The 21,451-nt window shown below is 36.4% G+C and overlaps 1 protein-coding gene across 10 annotated transcripts in view; it reads right to left on the bottom strand.

Annotated features, from left to right (window-relative positions):
- Positions 1-7,308: 7,308 nt before the first annotated feature.
- LOC137250254 (translation factor waclaw, mitochondrial-like) overlaps positions 7,309-21,451 on the bottom strand; it is a 118,356-nt gene continuing 104,213 nt past the window's right edge. For 4 of the 10 annotated variants that reach the window (XM_067782735.1, XM_067782734.1, XM_067782733.1 and 1 more), the window contains exons 2-4: positions 16,209-17,346; positions 9,549-9,630; positions 7,309-9,483 (exon numbers count right to left, since the gene is read on the bottom strand). In XM_067782735.1, the coding sequence (XP_067638836.1) occupies positions 8,221-9,483; positions 9,549-9,630; positions 16,209-17,296 (2,433 nt within the window). In that variant the 5' untranslated portion in view covers positions 17,297-17,346 and the 3' untranslated portion in view covers positions 7,309-8,220. Of the gene's footprint in view, positions 9,484-9,548; positions 9,631-16,208; positions 17,347-17,820; positions 17,959-19,979; positions 20,005-20,474; positions 20,599-21,451 lie in introns of those variants that run through there. The other 6 variants (XR_010952878.1, XR_010952879.1, XM_067782732.1 and 3 more) reach the window with 5 other exon arrangements.

Here is a 21,451-nt window from a genome sequence, read left to right as displayed (position 1 = left end):
TAACTTTGATTTTTAAAATAAAATAAAAAAAAAATTTTACAATTTTAAAAAATCTCTAAAGATTTCTTAAAATAATTTTATCGACATATTTTGTATATATCAATTATTTCATATTGAAATTAAAATCATATAAAAACTCAATATTAAACTCATTAACATGACACGAATCATGGACAATTTCATATCACCCTCAAACGAATTAAGGAATCAACTTTTCATTCCTTATCAACAACTTGGACATACATTATGCAGAGTACAATTATATATTGAACATATATTCTGCATAATACAAGTTTTTAATTTTTGAGTAATTGTGCACAAAGAGTTGCCATCTACTATCATTCAACCTCATTCTAGGTTCTTCAAACATATTATAATTCACAATATTTAACAAACAGCTTTTAAATTATTTTTAACCTCAACAACATAGCAATAATACACCCAAACATTAATATACATAAAATATTAATACAATAAGTAAACAATAACAACAACTAAAAATAAACTATCAAGTACATCGAATCATCAACAGATTGAGTACTTATATCAATACCAACATAAACTTATAACACAATTAACACAAAAATACATTTCTCAAATTTCTGACAATTTAAAACAAAAAAATACCATATATCTACAACACAAAATTCAAACATTTTTCAAACTACAACACAAAACTCTTACAATAATCAATATAAACTGTAAATTAACATTAAAAAAATAAATATTTCGTTTCACTGGAGGTGGAGTATATGTAGGGTTATCTACTTTGTAAAATATACTTTAATTTTGTAAATTATTTTTTATGTTATAATACTTTTAATTTTATTTCAAAATGAAAATGTTCTAGTTAGATATTTTTAAAATTTGTAAAAAGTGAAAATAAATAATACATAGAATAAATTTATTTAAATATATAGTTTAACACTATAGGGTGTCAAATGAAAGGTGCTAATGAGTATTTTAAAAGGGTGTGGGCCTTAGTTCTATAGGTGGACGCCTTTTCCAGATATCGCCATAAAGGTGGACCAGGGGTGACTCTAGAATTTGTTTGTACGATATGGGTATCAAATGAAAGGTGTTAATGACTATTTTAAAAGGGCGTGGGTCTTAGTTCTATAGGTGGACGCCTTTTCGAGATATCTCCATAAAGGTAGACCGGGGGTGACTCTAGAATTTGTTTGTACGATATCGGTATCAAATGAAAGGTGTTAATGAGTATTTTAAAAGTGAGTGGGCCTTAGTTCTATAGGTGGATGCCTTTTCGATATATCGCCATAAAGGTGGGCCAGGGGTGACTCTAGAACTTTTGTGTACGATATGGGTATCAAATGAAAGGTGTTAATGAGTATTTTAAAAGGGTGTGGGCCTTAGTTCTATAGGTGGACGCCTTTTCGAGATATCGCCATAAAGGTGGACCAGGGGTGACTCTAGAATTTGTTTGTACGATATGGGTATCAAATGAAAGGTGTTAATGACTATTTTAAAAGGGCGTGGGTCTTAGTTCTATAGGTGAACGCCTTTTCGAGATATCTCCATAAAGGTAGACCAGGGGTGACTCTAGAATTTGTTTGTACGATATCGGTATCAAATGAAAGGTGTTAATGAGTATTTTAAAAGGGAGTGGGCCTTAGCCCACCATCGCCATAAAGGTGGGCCAGGGGTGACTCTAGAACTTTTGTGTACGATATGGGTATCAAATGAAAGGTGTTAATGAGTATTTTAAAAGGGTGTGGGCCTTAGTTCTATAGGTGGACGCCTTTTCGAGATATCGCCATAAAGGTGGACCAGGGGTGACTCTAGAATTTGTTTGTACGATATGGGTATCAAATGAAAGGTGTTAATGAATATTTTAAAAGGGCGTGGGCCTTAGTTCTATAGGTGGATGCCTTTTCGAGATATAGACATAAAGGTGGACCAGGGGTGACTCTAGAATTTGTTTATACGATATGGGTATCAAATGAAAGGTGTTAATGAGTATTTTAAAAGAGAGTGGGCCTTAGTTCTATAGGTGGATGCCTTTTCGAGATATCGCCATAAAGGTGGACCAGGGGTGACTCTAGAATTTGTTTGTACAATATGGGTATCAAATGAAAGGTGTTAATGTGCATTTTAAAAGGGCGTGGGCCTTAGTTCTATAGGTGGACGCCTTTTCGAGATATCGCCATAAGGTGGACCAGGTGTGACTCTAGAATTTGTTTGTACGATATGGGTATCAAATGAAAGGTGTTAATGAATATTTTAAAAGGGCGTGCGCCTTAGTTCTATAGGTGGATGCCTTTTCAAGATATCGCCATAAAGGTGGACCAGGGGTGACTCTAGAATTTGTTTGTACGATATGGGTATCAAATGAAAGGTGTTAATGAGTATTTTAAAAAGGAGTGGGCCTTAGTTCCATATGTGAACGCCTTTTCGAGATATCGCCATAAACGTGGACCAGGGGTGACTCTAGAATGTGTTTGTACGATATGGGTATCAAATTAAAGGTATTAATGAGGGTTTTAAAAGGGAGTGGCCCTTAGTTGTATATGTGAAGGCGTTTTCGAGATATCTACCAAAATGTGGACCAGGATGATCCAGAACATCATCTGTCGGGTACCGCTAGTTTATTTATGTATGTAATACCACGTACAGTATTCCTTCCAAGATTCCAAGGGCTTTTGATTTCGCCCTGCAAAACTTTTTCATTTTCTTCTACTTAATATGGTAGGTGTCACACCCATTTTACCAAGTTTTTTTCTAAAGTTATATTTTGCGTCAATAGACCAACACGTATTTGGTATATAATTATGGCATTTTTTTCATTTTTCGTAATTTTCGATATCGAAAAAGTGGGCGTGGTCATAGTCGGATTTCGGCCATTTTTTATACCAATACAAAGTGAGTTCAGATAAGTACGTGAACTGAGTTTAGTAAAGATATATCGATTTTTGCTCAAGTTATCGTGTTAAAGGCCGAGCGGAAGGACAGACGGTCGACTGTGTATAAAAACTGGGCGTGGCTTCAACCGATTTCGCCCTTTTTCACAGAAAGCAGTTATCATCCTAGAAGCTATGCCTCTGCCAAATTTCACAAGGATTGGTTAATTTTTGTTCGACTTATGGCACTACAAGCATCCTAGACAAATTAAATGCAAAAGGGCGAAGCCACGCCCATTTTGAAATTTTCTTTTATTTTTGATTTTTTTTCACCATATTATTACTGGAGTTGAATGTTGGCATAATTTACTTATATGCTGTAAAGATATTAACTTTTCTTTTAAAATTTGAATTTAAAAAAAAATTTTTTTTAAAAGTGGGCGTGGTCGTTCTCCGATTTTGCTAATTTTTATTAAGCAGGCATAAAGTAATAAGAGTAACGTTCCTGCCAAATTTCATCCTGATATCTTCAACGACTGCCAAATTACAGCTTGCAAAACTTTTAAATTACCTTCATTTAAAAGTGGGCGGTGCCACGCCCATTGTCCAAAATTTTACTAGTTTTCTATTCTGCGTCATAAGCTCAACTCACCTACCAAGTTTCATCGCTTAATGCGTATTTGGTAATGAATTATCGCACTTTTTCGATTTTTCGAAATTTTCGATATCGAAAAAGTGGGCGTGGTTATTGTCCGATATCGTTCATTTTAAACAGCGATCTGAGATGAGTGCCCAGGAACCTACGTACCAAATTTCATTAAGATACCTCAAAATTTACTCAAGTTATCGTGTTAACGGACAGACGGACGGACGGACGGACGGACGGACATGGCTCAATCGAATTTTTTTTCGATACTGATGATTTTGATATATGGAAGTCTATATCTATCTCGATACCTTTAAACCTGTACAACCAACCGTTATGCAATCAAAGTTAATATACTCTGTGAGCTCTGCTCAACTGAGTATAAAAATTAACTTGTTATTCAAAAGTGCTGAAAAAAGCAATTTTTAACTGAATCATTCAGCTCCAAAGGGTTAGAACTGCCCCTTAATTGCCTCCGAATCGGTTTCACATTTATATTCTCCCCGCGCTCAATCAATACCAACCTAATTTCAATACTAAACATTATTTTATAAATTTTTTATTTCTATTTTTGTTGTATTTTAAGGAAAAACTTATATGCTTGGTTAAAAAATTTACACAATTGTAAGTATTTGTAAGTTATTTGTTCACTGCCAATTCACAATAGAGCATCAGCTGTTTCGAAGTGAACTTTTGTTCGCCCGAAATTGCCGATAGGCGGAAAAAGTTCACCCGAACAAAAGAAGTGAAGGCGAACACTTTTCCGCGTGAACTTCGCGATAAGGGTGAATTTTTCTAGGTTTTGGACACGTTCCCGTAACGATTTTTCAAGCATTTTTCTTAAGATAAAATTTTAATAGAAATGAATTTTTAAATGTTTTGCTGCATACCAGTTCCGTTAATCGGAAATCAAGATCAAATGAAAAAAATGTCTGAAACATACTAAGTGAGAAAACCCTTTCCAACCCAAATTCTCCACCTCCATGATTTTGAACCATATATTCCACTCGCGGTGTGCCTGAACCAACTTTGAATACGAAGTCAAAGCACAAACAATTTTTTTTTTTGGTTTTTTGAATCAGTACATTTAAGACTTAAACTAAAATCGCCCGAGCACTTTTTAAAAAATGCAATTTTAAGAAAAAAAAAACTTTATTTTAGTTTTTGATTGTTTTTTTTTTTTTTTTGAATTTTTGTGAATGTAAAGAAAAATATCACACGAAGCAGCCATAAATTATATCAATATTAATAACTTTTTTATACATATATAAAGACGTATAAGAAAGCCTTATGCTCGTCTGCGTCATTCGAACTACCGTCATATTGTAGTGTGTTTCAAGCAGAAGTCCTCACGATTTGGCAAGCCTGTGGGTCATTAGGATTCCGGAACATAATTAAAATAAAAAAATAAATGTAAGGCGCGATAACGTCCGAAGAGATTTTAGGCCGAGCTTGTCTTTTACAACTTGCGTCGTGCTCCTTTTAATTTCTCCTACGGGACCGGACCTACTTGTTTTTATGCCGACTCCGAACGGCATCTGCAAGGCAGATAAGTTTTCACTGAGAAGCTTTTCATGGCAGAAATACATTCGAAGTGCCTGCCAAATACCACCGCGGGGCGACCCTGCTTAGACAAATTTTCTTCTAATTGAAAAAACTTGTTTCTAAAATGATAATGTTGCTTTGTCGGGCGTGAACCCAAGATCTTCGGTGTGGTAGACGGAGCACGCTACCATCACACCACGGCAGCCGCAAACATAACTGTTAAGGTCTTATTTGACAGGCAAGCAGCAATAATTGCGTTAGTTGCGCCGTAGACTAGCTCGAATCTAGCAGGCGCAAGCTGTGCTAAAGAAACTCTAGAAATATTCAGCCCAATTCTAAACACAAAACTCTTGCGAGTTTTCCCTTCTCCCATTCCTCTTATAAAATCCTTGGGAGTTTTTTTACTTCTCCTGTTCCTCTTGTTCTGAAGAATGTTCGAAAAAGGGAAAGCCGGTTAAGGGATAAAAGTAGGTATTATGAATGTGATTGATTTGCTTGCCCAATCGCGAGGACTTCGGCTTGAAAAACACTACACCGAGACAGTGGTTTGAATGACATAGAAACCGGACAAAAGACCTTCATCCACACCAAGGGAGATCTTCTGCCACCTGCCTCTCCCAGCTCAGTGGAGACATCCCCCTTCCATAAGTTCCAAATTGACACGTTTAATATTGTGATGTCTTACGAAATAGCAATTGCCTCATTTGCAGACCTTTTAAACGTATTAACTGTTTCAGGCGTAGGTGGTTCTGAAATGGTCACAGCCTGTGATTTATTAATTTAAATACTGTTATGAATATTAGCAAACCTAAGGGGTGCTGCTATCTCTAAGCCGATGCTAAGCAGTCACGCGAATTCACATCAATAATTCAATCATTATGTATCTACATAAACGAAACAATAATTGCGTCTACACATATGTACCATGTAGGTATACGGGCAGCGGAGTCAATGCACAAACACATACATATATCTGAGATACTCCTGAAAGTATGCAATGAGAAAAGCTATAAAATTGTGCAATTGTAGTTACAGCTGAGAAGTTTGAGAGCTGATGGACTAGTAGATTCTGGAAGCGCCTAGAAGATGCGAACGTATCAAAGAGTATAAAAGGCAAAAAGTGTAGAGGCGCTGGAATTTAGTTTGATTTGAGATTTCGATTAAGACGCTATCTAGCGAGCAAGAGCAGTATTATTTTGAATAGTAGAGTTTCATTTGAGCTATCAATCAGTTTGGTTATTAAGCAAGCTATTCGTTGCACAATTTGAGCGTTATTGTGAAGTACTTTAATAAAGGCCATTTTGCATTATTACATATTGGAGTTATTTATTCAACAGTTTAGTGATTCGAACTTAGCAGAAGGGCAAATAAGAGGATTTGCAAGCAAATTCGTTACAATACATATAGCTCAGACTTCAACACTGTTGGTACAAGTGTTGCTGCGAATTGTTGCACTCTGCATGCGGTTTGCTCGGAGGTAGTCATTAAACATGTAGTGCGAAACTGTCGCTTTTCGCAACTGTCTCTCATAATCACTGAATGATCGAATTCGTGATACACGGACAGGACAATAAATCTTCCAGAGAAATTTTCTCTCGAACACTCAGAGGTCCTCTCGTCTTCTCACGACGCCGTACATGGTTCCGAGCCAAACATCACGACAGGTAGGATGGGCGACATGTGGAGCGTGACATTTACCGAGCTTTTTTATCCAGCCAAGAGAAGGCAGAACTTACGGCGCGATTGCTAAGGCCTGTGATATCAGCATCATCAGATTTAAATCTGCTCATAGAATAATTTTCTCCAGACTTCGCACGATAGGTAGTCGCATTTTGGTTTAAAATGATTTGGAGAGATCCTTCCCATATCAAAGTCTTATTAGCTTAACTGGGAACTCATATTCAGATAAAACAGCATACGAGCAACTCATTTTTGCGCTGTCAAACGCACGCTCTTGTCGTGAGACTTCTCCACGATTTGACGTATAGTGAAGATCTAAGCGATAAGAAATTTAGCAGTTTTAAGCCTTACTGATAAGGTCCAATTAGTTCGTTGACTTTGTGCTTTAGCCTTTCGCACCAGAAGCTAGATAGAACCATATATATGAAGTAGGCTATTACTGCCATAGTTTGCGCGGTTTGTGGGATCACCTTTCACGTCAATTTTTGAAAAAATGTACGTCCAATCCCAAAATGTCCCCTAAACTTGCGCGTTTTAAGTGGGTACTTTTCGTTTGATCTGAAAAAAGGAAAAACAACATTTTTGCATATAAACAATTACAATAAATTTTATAGTTATGCATTTGTTATACATACTATATGTATATCATCGAAAATCGACAAAACTTTGCTTAAAACGTAACATAACTTAGTGCAATAATATTAAAATAAATTGTTTGAATCTGTTTGCTTTATTTTCTGAAAAAAAAAAAAAAAAAAACATTTAACCATTTATGTTTGGCTTTTGAATAAGTCATTACTGTCACATACCGCTACCATTTAACTAACTCGACGGAATGTTGCAACTTTCAAAATTCGGCATTTATGTTCCCCAACTTTACCAAACTGCACTTAAGTCAATATTTACATACACAACAAATTGTTAAAATATATGTAACTACGATTTTATTTTCGACTTTAAACTAATTAAATATAATTTTCAAAAACAATAACAATTTTTTTATTACTTTTGTTAACTAAACATATGTAATTTAATGCAATGCAAGATGCATGCATTTTTAGATATACATAATTTCTTTTTGGTGCTTATATGCTTTCTTATACGAACATACATCGACTGCTGAGTGGAATAACACCCTATGTCGCCTGATATTTCGAAAACGCTCTATCTCAGAAAACTTTTAAATAGCGCCCTATTTCAGTATTTTTTTCAAAAACGCCACGTCTAGGATTTTGCTCCAAAAACGCCCTATCTGGGCACAAATTCAATACATTTTGACATTAGCCGGGATGTTTTTGAAAAAAATTCTCAGATAGGGCACTTTTCAACCGAATTCTGAGAAAGGGCATTTTTGAAATAAATTCTGAAATAGGACGCTATACAAACGTTATCTAAGGTAGGGCGTTTTTGAAACGGCATTCGAGATATTATGATATTCCACTCAGTAGTCGAAATATGGATATTCCAATGATGACCGATAACAAAAACATATTAATTTGTTAGTTCGGTGCGATTGGCAGCTACTTCAGCTAGAATGAGTAAGTCTGAGGTAGACGAAATGTTATCGTTGTTAAAATTGACACAAGCATTGTTCCACTGACAATTTGCTGCCGTTGCAACTGTAGAATTGGAGATTTCTCCTAAAAACCGACTTTTCAATGAAATTGAATCTGGCGATTCATTAAAGTAATAACATCCATTTATTGTACTGAAACTGTTAGCCAATGGAATAACTGATGCAATTTCATTTTCTATGGCCGTGACATTGCGCCTTGTGATGCTCTCTTTTCTTGCTTTACGCTTTTGACTACCAACAGCCTGCTGTGGTGGTGATTCACTAATTTTGATAGAAGACAAGTTTACGACTGGTGTATTTGATACCTTTACAGCATTAGAACTTTTGTTGTTCGATGCACTGCTATTTGAATGGCGTTTTTTCGATGTGAATTTCTTTTTCTTTTTTGTATTACGTTTTCGTTGCAAATAAAGATCTAAATTGAGTGCAGGCAGTTCCTTAATTTTTTCTTCCAAATCAAAACTCGCAAGATCATTATTTGAATGAGAACCCTCTAAGGAATAAGTTTCACATTGTTTAGCATTACTTTTTGATTTCGGTGAGGCAGTGCTATTGCTGGAGCCTTCTAAAGAAACTTGATGAAAATTGTTGGATGGATTCACAGTTTGAAGTGGGGTTCCATTGGGATAATTTTGTGATTTTGGCGTTCTAACTTTTTTCGACACCGCAGATATTTGGCCCGAATTTATAAGTTCTTGATAGATTTTACCCTTACAAGCCCTTGCAGACTTTTTAGGCAAAACATCGTCTTCACTGCCATTACTAGAGAAGCTATTTTCATTAAGGAGCCGCACTTTAGTTGATTGTCCCCCAAATGTATCGTCGCTTGGTGGCATATAAGCATTTAAAAACTGTGATGTTTCACCAAGCGCCTGTTGTAAAGCATTCGCATTCTGATTCGCACTACAATTATTGTTATTGCTTTCACAATTAATTAAGGTACTTAATTCGCCCATTTGTGCTTCATCAGCTAATTTGAATAAGTGATTGTTTTTATCATTTGGGAATTTTTGTAGCATTGTGCCGCTGTCTTCTGCCACAAGCGTAGATTTGATTTCATCGTCTTGATCTAAAATGCGATCAGTATTACCTGGACGAGTATTTAGAGCCCGTAAGGGTGGAGCAGGCAGCTTATACCATTTAAAATTTGGATTTGCGTTAAAAAAGGCATCTTTATTCTGAAAATTACTTATTTTTAGTTATGTATATGTTTCAAAAAGATCCAAATCAAACTTTATCTTACTTGTTGCGCCAAACTAGTAAAACATTTTTTATCATTGGCATCTAAGGAAGCCCACCAGTCTCCAAGTATTTTAGTGATCGCTCTGAAAATATAAAGTAAAATTAGCGTGGTGCTTCAAGTATATATAAATATGTATATATATATGTACATACATATGTACAGTGAACGTCAAGAGTCTACTTATTCACCCCTATTCTGCATTTCGATTACGTTCTCGTTCTACGCTCCGCTTTAATCGTAGTTTGGTATTCTGCATTACGACGGAATCGTAAAGAGAAGAGGAAGAGCAAATGATTTTTCGAAATCAGCTGTTGGTACGGAATGTGTGAACATTGGAACAAAATAAATTAAAGAAAATGTGTAAAAAACACTGAAAAACGTTTATATTTTATTATCCACGCCATTTTGTACAAAAAAAGCAATAGAATATATTGCCGCAGTGTTATATTTTTTTGAGTGAAGTGCTTTCATAATTGTAAGTGTGTTTTTGTCGTTCTTTTGACCAATTCCCTGCCGTGGCCACCAAGTTTTGTTAAAACGGATTCCTGCACGAATATAGTTGACAGTTTCTGAATTTTATGGAAGCTAATTTCATTGCACTGGCCTAAAAGACCTTATAAAGGTTTATTTATTCTTTCCGCAAGGATTGTTTACGTTTTCGCTTCACCTTCCTCTACGCCGGCAGCTTGCTTTGGCATATAACTGGACCCAACGAACAGACACAAATTATAGCTGTCTATTATAATGGAATCAATAGCCGCGGCATTATTTATGGAGTTGGAAAGCAACGCATACGAAAATTGCCAGGCGAGAATGGAAAGGCAAATATTGCGAGATTTGTGTAATCCATTTGAGATGAGTGACGAATTGTAAGAAATTGAACTTAAAAGTGGTAAAGTTTAATGACTTATTTTCTTATTTAGGTTCAAAAAAAACTTTCGACTTAACAAGGATTCTTTCAAGTATGTGTTAGATACTTTTGCGGGGCAAATACGTCCAAGGACTTCGACATCGACATGTTGTTTTTGACCTGGAAACATATACAAAACAATCATCATCAAGCCTTCTACGTTTCTTAACAAGTTTTACTTACATTTTTGTCAAAATTCTGTTATAAATTAATAAAAAAATAAAAAGAAAATATTTTTCCGCCAACTAATTTGCAACTTAGAAAAACGGAACTACGATCGAAATGCAGAATACAAAAAATCGAACGATTCGAAGTTGGATCGAAAGGGGTTGGAACACAGAATACCAAAATTGCCAAATCGAAAAAATTCCAATCCAAGTCGAAATGCAGAATAGGGCTGATTATTATTATTATACCGAATACTATAAAGTAAGCACAATAAGGTACAAACCTAAATAAAACAATTTGACTATTCCATATTATAAATAAAATAAATGTAAGGCGCGATAACCTCCGAAGAGATCTAAGGCCGAGCTCCTCTTCGAATTTGCGTCGTGCTCTTGATTTTCCCTACAAATTGGCCGGACGGGACCTACATGTTTTATGCCGACTCCGAACGGCATCTGCAAGGCAGATGAGTTTTCACTGAGAGCTTTTCATGGCAGAAATACACCCGGAGCGCTTGCCAAACACTGCCGAGGGGCGACCCCGCTTAGAAAAATTTTCTTTTAATTGAAAAACCTTATTTCTAAAATTTTGATGTTGCTTTACCCGGGGTGTGAACCCAGGGCATACGGTGTGGTAGGCGGAGCACGCTACCATCACACCACGGTGGCCGCCGTGACCCATGAAAAATGAATAAAGCAAAGATAAGACAAGAAAATAATAATGATAAAATAAATATCAAACTTAAGAAGAAAAAAAAAAAAGACAAGAAATAAAATTGCACTCAAAAAGTTACGCTGACTAGTAGATGGTTTTTATTCTAAGGACCATTTCAGAAATAAGCATAGATGGATTCTTTAAAGTTTCTTTTGTTAAATTTGTTTCTATCAGTCGCAGGGACTGCATTACACAGCGTTGACGAAAAATAGCCTGGCTGGGGGCAATGAGTTAAAGTGAGGGACAATAAGGTCACTCAGTCGAGCTGATCTGGTAAAGCTTAACTTTTCATAGAGATAGCTAGGCAATTTATTAGAAATAATTTGTAAAGAAAATTCAGTTTCTGGCCTTGAAGTACTCTAAAATTCCACAGCCCAAGAGGCTGCCTCTCCATTACGAAATGTGATCAAACTTTAAAAGACATAACGCGTCACGCTATTGAATAACACGCTGATCTTACGTGAGGAATGGGCATCAAGTTTACTATAAACAACTTCGGCGTATGTTACTATTGGCAAGATCAGCTGTAAAGCAAGTTGACAACGTGTGTCAGTTGGTGTATAAAATCCAGACCTACGAAGATTTCTCAAAGTAGCATACACCTTGCATATAACATATAACTTTATGATCTTGGTAATGGTCCCAAGAATGCAGGGTAACACCAGTTTTATAAATTAAATAGGCAAGCCATCCCAGTAAAACAGCATTGACTAGCTCAGGATCTAGAGCGTACTGTACCTCATCCTTTCTGCACTTAATTTAACACTAAAATAACATATTTTTTCGCGCCGAGTGATACATGTTGCATTATTTCTCGCTCTCTGAAATGCTTCCCAACTATTAAAAGTTGGATTTTTTCCACTTTAATGGAGCTTGTTACGAAGCTTGATGGCTGACAGTTGTCTACTATTGAACCAGGGACAAGGTGAAATTTCCTTAGGGACAGTTCGAATGGTAATATGCTTGTCATAAGCACCCTTTAAGACACTATAGTTAAAAAGAAAAAAAGTGCTTCATCAACAATTTGTAGAGACTAAAAATCACACCAGTTAACACTGTTGAAATCATTCAAAAGTTCATCTCCGTTGATGCTACGAAAGTCTCCATAAGAAAAATACTGATTCGTGGCCGGATGCTCAATATCAATATCCAGACAACTTTTTTTTATAAGGCTTCACCTTTTTTAACTGTATTCCCGAAAAGTTCACTTGAATATCAGAATAGACCAATTTACAACTGCATCCATTCTGTATCCCAAAAGGCGTGGGCGGACGCCGTGGTGTGGTGGTAGCGTGTTCCGCCCACCACACCGCGTGTCCTGGATTCAGCTCCCGGGAAAAGTAACATCAAAAAATTTGGAAAAAGTTTTTTTCAATCACAAACAGTTTTTCTAATCGGGGTCGCCCCTAGGAATTGATTTTGCAAACACCCCGAGTGTATTTCTGCCATAAACAAGCTTCTCAGTGAAAACTCATCTGCCTTGCAGATGCCGTTCGGAGTCGGCATAAAACAGGAACCTACATGTCCCGCCAATTTGTATGGGCAATTAAAAGGAGCACGGCGCAAATTGGAACAGAAGCTCGGTCTTATTCTCCTCGGAGGTGAATCGCTCCAAGTATATTTTTTTATCCTAAAAGGCGTAAGTTAATGTACTTTACAAAAACACAAATGTTTTTCATAAGAACGTTATGACAGATTTAGCGGTTGTGTGCAAAGTTGAACCGTGTCATGATAGGTTAGAGGAAGTCTGTACTAACAAAAAAAGCCATTGATTGTGCTCTTGTTATACAACATGTAACATTGTAAAATTTTTGTCACATGCTTTGACGTTTACAGCGCAATTCTGGTTAAACCTCGTTCTCAGTCTTTCTAGGACGATTTAAAAGACCATTGCACAGCTTTGGCTATCTGGCGCCACGGTCTTAGAAATAATATTTTAAAATACACATGTGGTTAAGAGTTTATTATGCTTATATACATTACTCATTTGCCAGCAGAGGTAGAAAGTTACCGCAGCCTATTGGGTTAGGTTTTTTTGCTCACAGAACAGCGTCCAAGGATCAAATCCGGCGATGAACCAATATTTAGTTGAGTTTTTTTTAATTAACTTACTCAGAAACAATCTAATCTGTTCAAAAGCATTGTTTAATATTTTATTTTATATATTTTTTCTTTTACTTCATTTTTAATTTATGTTGCTGTTAAGTCCTGTTGACTATTCCATGCATATTCTCTAATTAATATAATGTTTTTTCTTGTTAGGCCCAGCAACTTTTTTTAACTCAGAGGTAATTTTAATATTTGCCAAAATTGTATAAATTTAACTCCTCATGAGAAGCTAAATCTGGGTTAAAAATATAACTTGTGCTTCTACAAGTGGGCTTTGTTGTATTAAATTATTACTGTTCGTTGTTATAAATATTTACAATGGAAAATGCAAAGATTGCTTAGTTAAGAACACCTCAGTAGCATATTTTTTCAAATTGTCTAATGAAAGACCCAAAACTGATTGCCGGAATAGCAATTGTCTTTCGAAAGATTGTAGTGATCTGAAAGATAGTTGCTAGAGAATTCAAAAGAAGTCTTACGAAATACCGTTGTCAACCCTCCCTGCAAATTTTAATTATTTTAATAAATTTGCAGCTTTATACCAATTTCACACAGCGAGCTAATGAAGCTTAGCCGAACAAATGTGATATGATACGTTGATTATTATCTAATTGGTATTTATAAATAAGAAAATTTGTAACTTTTTGCAACTCAACCTAATCAATTAGAGATCGAATTAGGTTGCTTTAAAAAAGGCCGCGGGTTGGAGGTTTTCGGAAATAAATTAGTTCTTTTCGAAATACATTTAGGAAATGTGTAGTAATTTCAAAATAGTCAGGTTTTCGATTTTTTTCTTATTATTCCGAAAATGTCACGGACATAAGTACATAGTATATATGGAACTAGGTGGGTTCAATCAAGGTTCACTGTAGTCAAAATCTTCCACCCAAACCACCCAATTTTAACGAGAGAGGGATAAGAGTTTTATACAACTGAAATTTATTACCTATCCCCCCAATGGGTTAGGGTGCTTAGAATATACTCGCGGCAGGTATGCCTGTCATAAGAGGGGACTAAAATACCCAAATGATTGAAGGGGTTGCCAGCGCAATTTATAGCTTCTCCAACCCAATTGTCAACCTCACCTACCCGTGACGAATCCTGTTTCTTAAGCAGCAGATGCTCTGGCGACCCTTAGTTGCTCATGGATATATGGGGTGGGAAAGCGGGATGGCCTAGAAGGTTTCATGTGGTCATACTAAATCGTTCCCGAGATGGTGAGCTGGCACCGGAACGTACCGTATTTGAATCCGGCAAAGGTCCATCAACATCGATACTATTTCCCAAAACCTTCGTGGAGTGTCCTTATCGCTACAACAACAACAACAACATTGCCTACATTTTCTTAGAGATTTTATTTAATAAATATTTAACCCCAATCACTAATAAAATACCACTGATAATCCCTGGTATATCGAATAATTTTAACAAATCGCTTGCCACCCCCTTCGGGTCAGAGGGATATCGCTACACTGTACACGCCTATTTGTACAGGAGTACACCACTGGAAGCCAGCGGAACTCCGAACTCCCTACAATCTGCTTCGATCGGTTCAGTTGTACCTATGAAGGTCCTCGTAATAGTTGCCCAGAATACTGCTATGACCCGGGATCCAGATTATTGTGATTTTAGAAGAGTTGGATACATCGCAAGGATCACACCAATGTCGAACTCAATACTTTACTAGCCGTTTGGCTGTTCGCGATTTTAAATTCTTTCACCGTAATAGAACAGAACATCAGAACAGATTACATCTTAACGTATGCGGCAGCGAAGGCCGCTTTAAAGACCGTATAGGCAATATCCAGCTGGAATTTGCGTATTATATCGAGTTCCTCACGAAAGGGAGTCTGAAGCCTCGGTTGGCCAAGAGATCCGTTCCAATTCTTTCGGAGCTGGTGGTGTTGTCGTTATTTGGCAAAAAAAAACCTTGTTAGCTTTGCAGAGAACTTAAATTCACAAATAGCAGCATACAAACAACTTCTTTTCGCCATTTCAAACGCTGCATCGATCTGAAAAAAAATGGTGAGGGCCGATTCCCTTCTCGTGAGTCTTCTCTACTATTTGGCGCACAGTGAAGATTTAAGCGTAAGAAAATTTATCACTTCGTAAGCCGACAAGGTCCAATCTGTTCGTTGACTTTGAGCTGATTCCAGACTAGGCATCTGCCTTGTTGTTGTTGCATCGATAAGGACACTCCCCGAAGGCCTTGGGGAGTGTTATTGATGTTGATGGTCCTTTCCCGGATTCAGATCCGGTACGTTCCGTTACCAAGGCCGACCATCTCGGGAACGATTTGTTATGATCACATACGACCTTCTTGGCCATCCCGCCCTTCCACGCCCTAGATCCATGAGGAGTTCGGGATCGCCAGACTCGGCTGTTAATGAAACAGGATTCGCCACGTATAGGTGAGGTTGACAATTGGGTTTGGATAAGGTATATATTGAGCTGCCAACCTGAAAGAATTGCGCTACACAACCCCTTGAATCTGGTATTTTAGTCGCCTCTTACGACAGGCAACCTACCCCAGGTATATTCTGACCCCCTAACCCAATGGTGGTAGGCATCTCTCTTCTTCATTTACGTCACGCATGCGCGCTGCAGCCATACATAGTGTGCCTCAAAAAACTTTCCCAAAGTTTCCGTAATAGCTGGGACAAATTTAAGCAATTTAATACATGCTAAGTATTCAAGCAGTCCAGCTGATAACTTAGTTTGCCTTTATGTACCTGCAATGTATATATGTATGTACTCACCTATTTTCCAATGACTTGTATCGCTCTTTAACTATGGCCCTGTGACGTTTACAAAATATTAGAAAAGCATTCATAGGTCTCCGCGCGTGATGGTCAGGTGTACTTGGTATTGCCCCTTCAGTGTCATTCTGCACTTTGTGCACAGTCTCAGCATCAACATTATATTCAGTCTCGTCCGATTCCATTCTAGTCAATCGATTAGATTTATCTTTTCTTGCTGCGAAATGTTTACTGTTCTTTAAATAACGTTCAAAATTTGTAGCGGCATCATCATTATTATCATCCATATCTTCATCTAAATCTTCATCATCGTCTTCATTCTCCTCATCATGCACACTGCTATTACTACTCTCATTTGAGTAACTATAATGATCCAATTTAGCATAATTGTGGACATCTTTGATGCGGAGAAAGGCATTTTCTTGGTAATCAATATTATTAAAGGACGACGAGCGTCTATCACTGAACTCCTTATGAGCATCGACTTTCTCAATTGTTCTAACGATTAGATTGCCACTTAAATGTTTGCCACTTTCTATTTGACTGAAAGTATTCGGGATGCTGGTAACAATAACATTGTTATTATTATTAATATTACTATTATTATTATTTATATATGTGTTGCTGTTGTTGTTACTGTTAACACTAACATTGCTGCTTAAACTAAAGGCACTTTTCTTTTCAAGTTTTAAGTTATTATTATTATTGATTCTAATTGCACCTCCATCATGCGACTGTGTTCGGCCCAGTTCATTGCTTAAATTATAAAATGTATGATAGCTCCATCGATTGTTTTGCAAATTTGGATGAATTTGCAAATGTTGTACTTGGACACGTTGTGGCTGCGTTTGAATATCTTTGGTCTCGGCACTTTGAATATCGGTTTTGAGTTTATTATCAGCGGTATATGGAGAGCCAACAAGGGAAGTTTGTATTGAATATGTTGAAGTGAATCTGTTGTCCGTACTTTGAGGTAACTTTGATGGCTGTACTATTTTGCATTTGTCCAATGACATTATACCTGATTGTAATAGGACACTACCATGACTTATGGTACTGAAGTCTACTGTATTCGCACTGTTGATCATGTCGCTCTGATATTGTATACTTTTATTCCAAAAATTAAAGACATAACTGCCTAAAATAAAAGACGGTGAAATAATATTTAGAATGCATCATACATCTAACTGTACTAGGAACAAATATTAAAGTAAGATAATTTTTTCATTAAAGACCAAATATTTCTAAAGTAAACAGTTTTCGCAGCGGCGGCTATGACATGTTAAAACCAGGGTTTGAAATTACTTTCATATTTTCGTTTAATTTTTTTCGACCTAACTTGTATAAAATAAAAATAAAAGTAAGGCGTGATAACCTCCGAAGAGATCTAAGGCCGAGCTTCTCTTCCAATTTGCGTCGTGCTCCTCTTGATTTTCCCTACAAATAGGCCGGGCGGGACCTACATGTTTTATGCAGACTCCAAACGGCATCTGCAAGGCAGATGAGTTTTCACTGAGAGCTTTTCATGGCAGAAATACACTCGGAGCGCTTGCCAAACACTGCCGAGTGGCGACCCCGCTTAGAAAAATCTTCTTCTAATTAAACAACTTACTTCGAAAATGTTGATGTTGCTTTGCCCGGTGTTTGAATCCAGGGAATACGGTGTGGTAGGCGGAGCACGCTACCATCACACCACGGTGGCCGCCAACTTTTACTGGGAACATTTACTAGACAGCAGCCATTGTGAATTCCTACAGTAAAAGAATGTTTGAAAACACACAATAGTAAACAGCCCCGATCACCTATTGAATCGCTGTTTGTAGTATTTCAAACATGAGGATGAGACCACGATAGTATCTCTGAAAATCAGGTGATGGTGTTTTTATGTTACTTTGACGTCTATGCTTAAGATGCACAATGCACAAATGGGCAATTTATCGCAATTCAATTTGTTTACAGGCTAGCAAACGAACAAAGCTATCTTCCATTCTCTCTTCATAGCAGTTCATCCTGTCAACTTATTTGGCAGGTAGGTATGGTAATGAAGGAATGAAAAGATTCTTGACTTGTAATTGACAGCAGCAAAGCGAAATCCAAAATTAAAACAAATGCAAACTTTAGATTTGATCTCCAGCCCTCGTTTTTTTTTTTTAATTTACTTAAACATAAAGAATTTATTGTTCTCCTGTGAAAGTTTCAATGAGAAGCTTTTCAAAGCAGAAATACACTCGTAAGTGTTTTCCAAACCATTGCTTCTACTGAATTCTAAATTAATTGATTGCATTTCCTTCTTATTCAAAGCTTTAGAACAAAAAGAATTACAGCAATTCACTTTGATCATATTTCTAATAACCAAAACCAGTGAACAAGTGAATTTTTTAAAGGTGAAAATTACGCTTTGGTGCTGCAAAATTTATTTCAGATCTGCACACTTTTTTGATACATTTCGAATAGTAGTCTAAGGTCCGACTAAGCAACGACCTGAAAATATTATAGCAAGAATTTTTTTTTACAAATTTTTCAAGTGTTTTTTTTTATTTTGCATTCGGTACAAAAAATTATGCAGAGGCACGAAAAAGCAAAAAAAAAGAATTTTTGTTTCAAAAACTATGATTTTGAATAAACAAAGTGCCATATTCAGTTTTCGATGTCATTTTTTAGCACAATATCTCTCAGTTACATGCCAAGTTTATTAAACAGAACCGCAAGTGACAGTGTCGAGTTAAGTATTAAATAAAATGTATGCATCGATTTAAGTTTTACTTTGAAGCTAATGAATTTAACTTGTGTATCAAAACATTGGCGGCCACCGTGGTGTGATGGTAGGGTGCTCGCCTACCACCGGATGCCCTGGGTTCAAACCCCCGGGCAAAGCAAAATCAAAAATTTTAGAAATAAGGTTTTTCAATTAGAAGAAAATTTTTCTAAGCGGGGTCGCCCCTCGGCAGTGTTTGGCAAGCGCTCCGGGTGTATTTCTGCCATGAAAAGCTCTCAGTGAAAACTCATCTGCCTTGCAGATGCCGTTCGGAGTCGGCATAAAATCATGTAGGTCCCGTCCGGCCAATTTGCAGGGAAAATCAAGAGGAGCACGACGCAAATTGGAAGAGAAGCTCGGCCTTAGATCTCTTCAGAGGTTATCGCGCCTTACATTTATTTTTTTTTATCAAAACATGTACTGACAATTCCTGCAAAAACACTCAATGCAGATTGGAAATCTCATAAAATTTTGTTTGGGAAAAATTACTTCGGCTCAGTTGAATTATTTAAGAAACATACCTACATACATACATACATAGCTATGTATAAACACACAATGCACAGATATGCGTGGATTGTATTTTCAAGACGGTCACGTCAACTAACAAAATTGGGTTCTGTTGGCAACACTATGACTTGAATTAAGAGAAAAATGGCAAAGATCTTGTTTGCAAACATTGCGAGCTTTTTAATTATACCAACCCACAAGTAAAAAGTATTTTATATACGTGTATATTTATTCATATATGGATAACTTAATGTTTATGTGAACGAAAGAGAAGAGATGGCAACACAGGTGAATAATTTATCGTTTTTTTCACTTTTTTGTTTTGCGAATATGTGTTTATGAAAATTTTTGTAAATTTGTACAAATTTTATTAAAGGTCTTTCTTTAATATTGTATATTGAAACAGACTTAATTAGAGTAATCAGAAGTAACTGCATATTTGTTTCATTTTCCTGATAACGTATTAGCTAAATGAAAATATTTTAGAAAAACAACTGCACACTCACACACGTACATACGTTTCTTATAGTGAATATGTTGTTTGTACGTATGTATTTAGATATGAAAAGCGATTATTAGTGACAAAAGGGTTTGGAAATTAATAGCAAAACTACGCAGCAATACATATCCGCATCTGCTAATTTTTACTGAAATTAAGAAGCAGCGATTTTCACTTTTCAAAATTGGATTGTTTTGCAATCAAAAACGAACTGTATTTACTTATAAGGTCATTCAATTTGAACAATTTTCATAAGTGATTTGACTTGTTAGCAATTTATTAAACAAATTTATTAATCTTTATGGCACCACTTTTTTTTTTGCATTATTTGTAAGCCATCTCTTAAATTTAATTTAGTTATTCCAGTTTGAAATGCTCTGCGTTTTAACTTTATTTAATTTTTCGTTTGCCATAATCACTTTAGGAATTTTCACTTTCAGTTTTTGTTCAGTAATTAAAATTCATTTTATAGAGTGGCGAATTTTGTGATTTAGCGACGTACCGTGGCGTTTCTGCTGCTGCTGGTGTCGCCTCTCCAATGCTCTACGAATTCGGACCCCAACTGGGCGATGGACACAACCAACAGCAAACACCAGCACAGTTTACCTCAACCAGCGTCAAGATTATGAATTCTCTCATCATACATTAACAAATTGCATGGCTGTATAAATGCGAATATACGTACATATGCATATATGAAGAGATTCCGATATCCATACATACATACATGTGGATGTATGGATGCATGCTATAATATTCATCACCTACGTACTTATGTATGTATATCAGGGGCGGATTCAGGTAGGGATACGGTCCACAAATTTGCGATAACCGCACATAATTTGTGAATATTTTCATTCAGTGTTGTTGTAGGGTAGGCAGTAATGCGCTAGCAAAACTAACTGTTTAAGTGAAAGTATAAATGAAAATACCAAGGTTTGGAAAAATTTATTTATATACCTACATTCGCTCTTAGTTTACACAGGAACGTGAATATTAAAAAATTTTTTCCGCATTCACATTCACGAACGGGAATATAGGAACAAAATTCAGACCCCTAGCGTTCGCGAACGATTGATTCATTGTTTAATGTTTACAACTTAAAACCGTATTCCGCAATCAACATAGACATGGCACCTGTTAAAACAACATAATTTTTCAAACCGAAAATCTGAAATTTAGAACAAACTCTGGAATCAGTTGAACCAGAAGAATTAACACCAGCGAAGCGGCCAAAGCATGCAGAGGAGGACCATACTAATCTGGAAGTAATTTAAAAAAAAAGTAACAATTCTATAGGCTACCTCACGATCAGGTGCAGTTGGTCTTACATCGTTGCATAGCATATTTCCATTGCAAACCATTATAATATCTAAATAAAGTCCACGCATATCCACCTGTCAAGCATTACAAAATTTGCATTGTAAATGCAATGAGTAAAGCAACATTCCCTGCAAGAACACTTTCGTCAGATCACCA

The sequence above is a fragment of the Eurosta solidaginis genome, chromosome 4, assembly GCF_040869045.1.
Source record: "Eurosta solidaginis isolate ZX-2024a chromosome 4, ASM4086904v1, whole genome shotgun sequence".
NCBI classification, from domain to species: Eukaryota; Metazoa; Arthropoda; class Insecta; order Diptera; family Tephritidae; genus Eurosta; species Eurosta solidaginis.
Note: the sequence above shows the minus strand (reverse complement) of the source record. Positions and strands in the feature narration are given on the sequence as shown.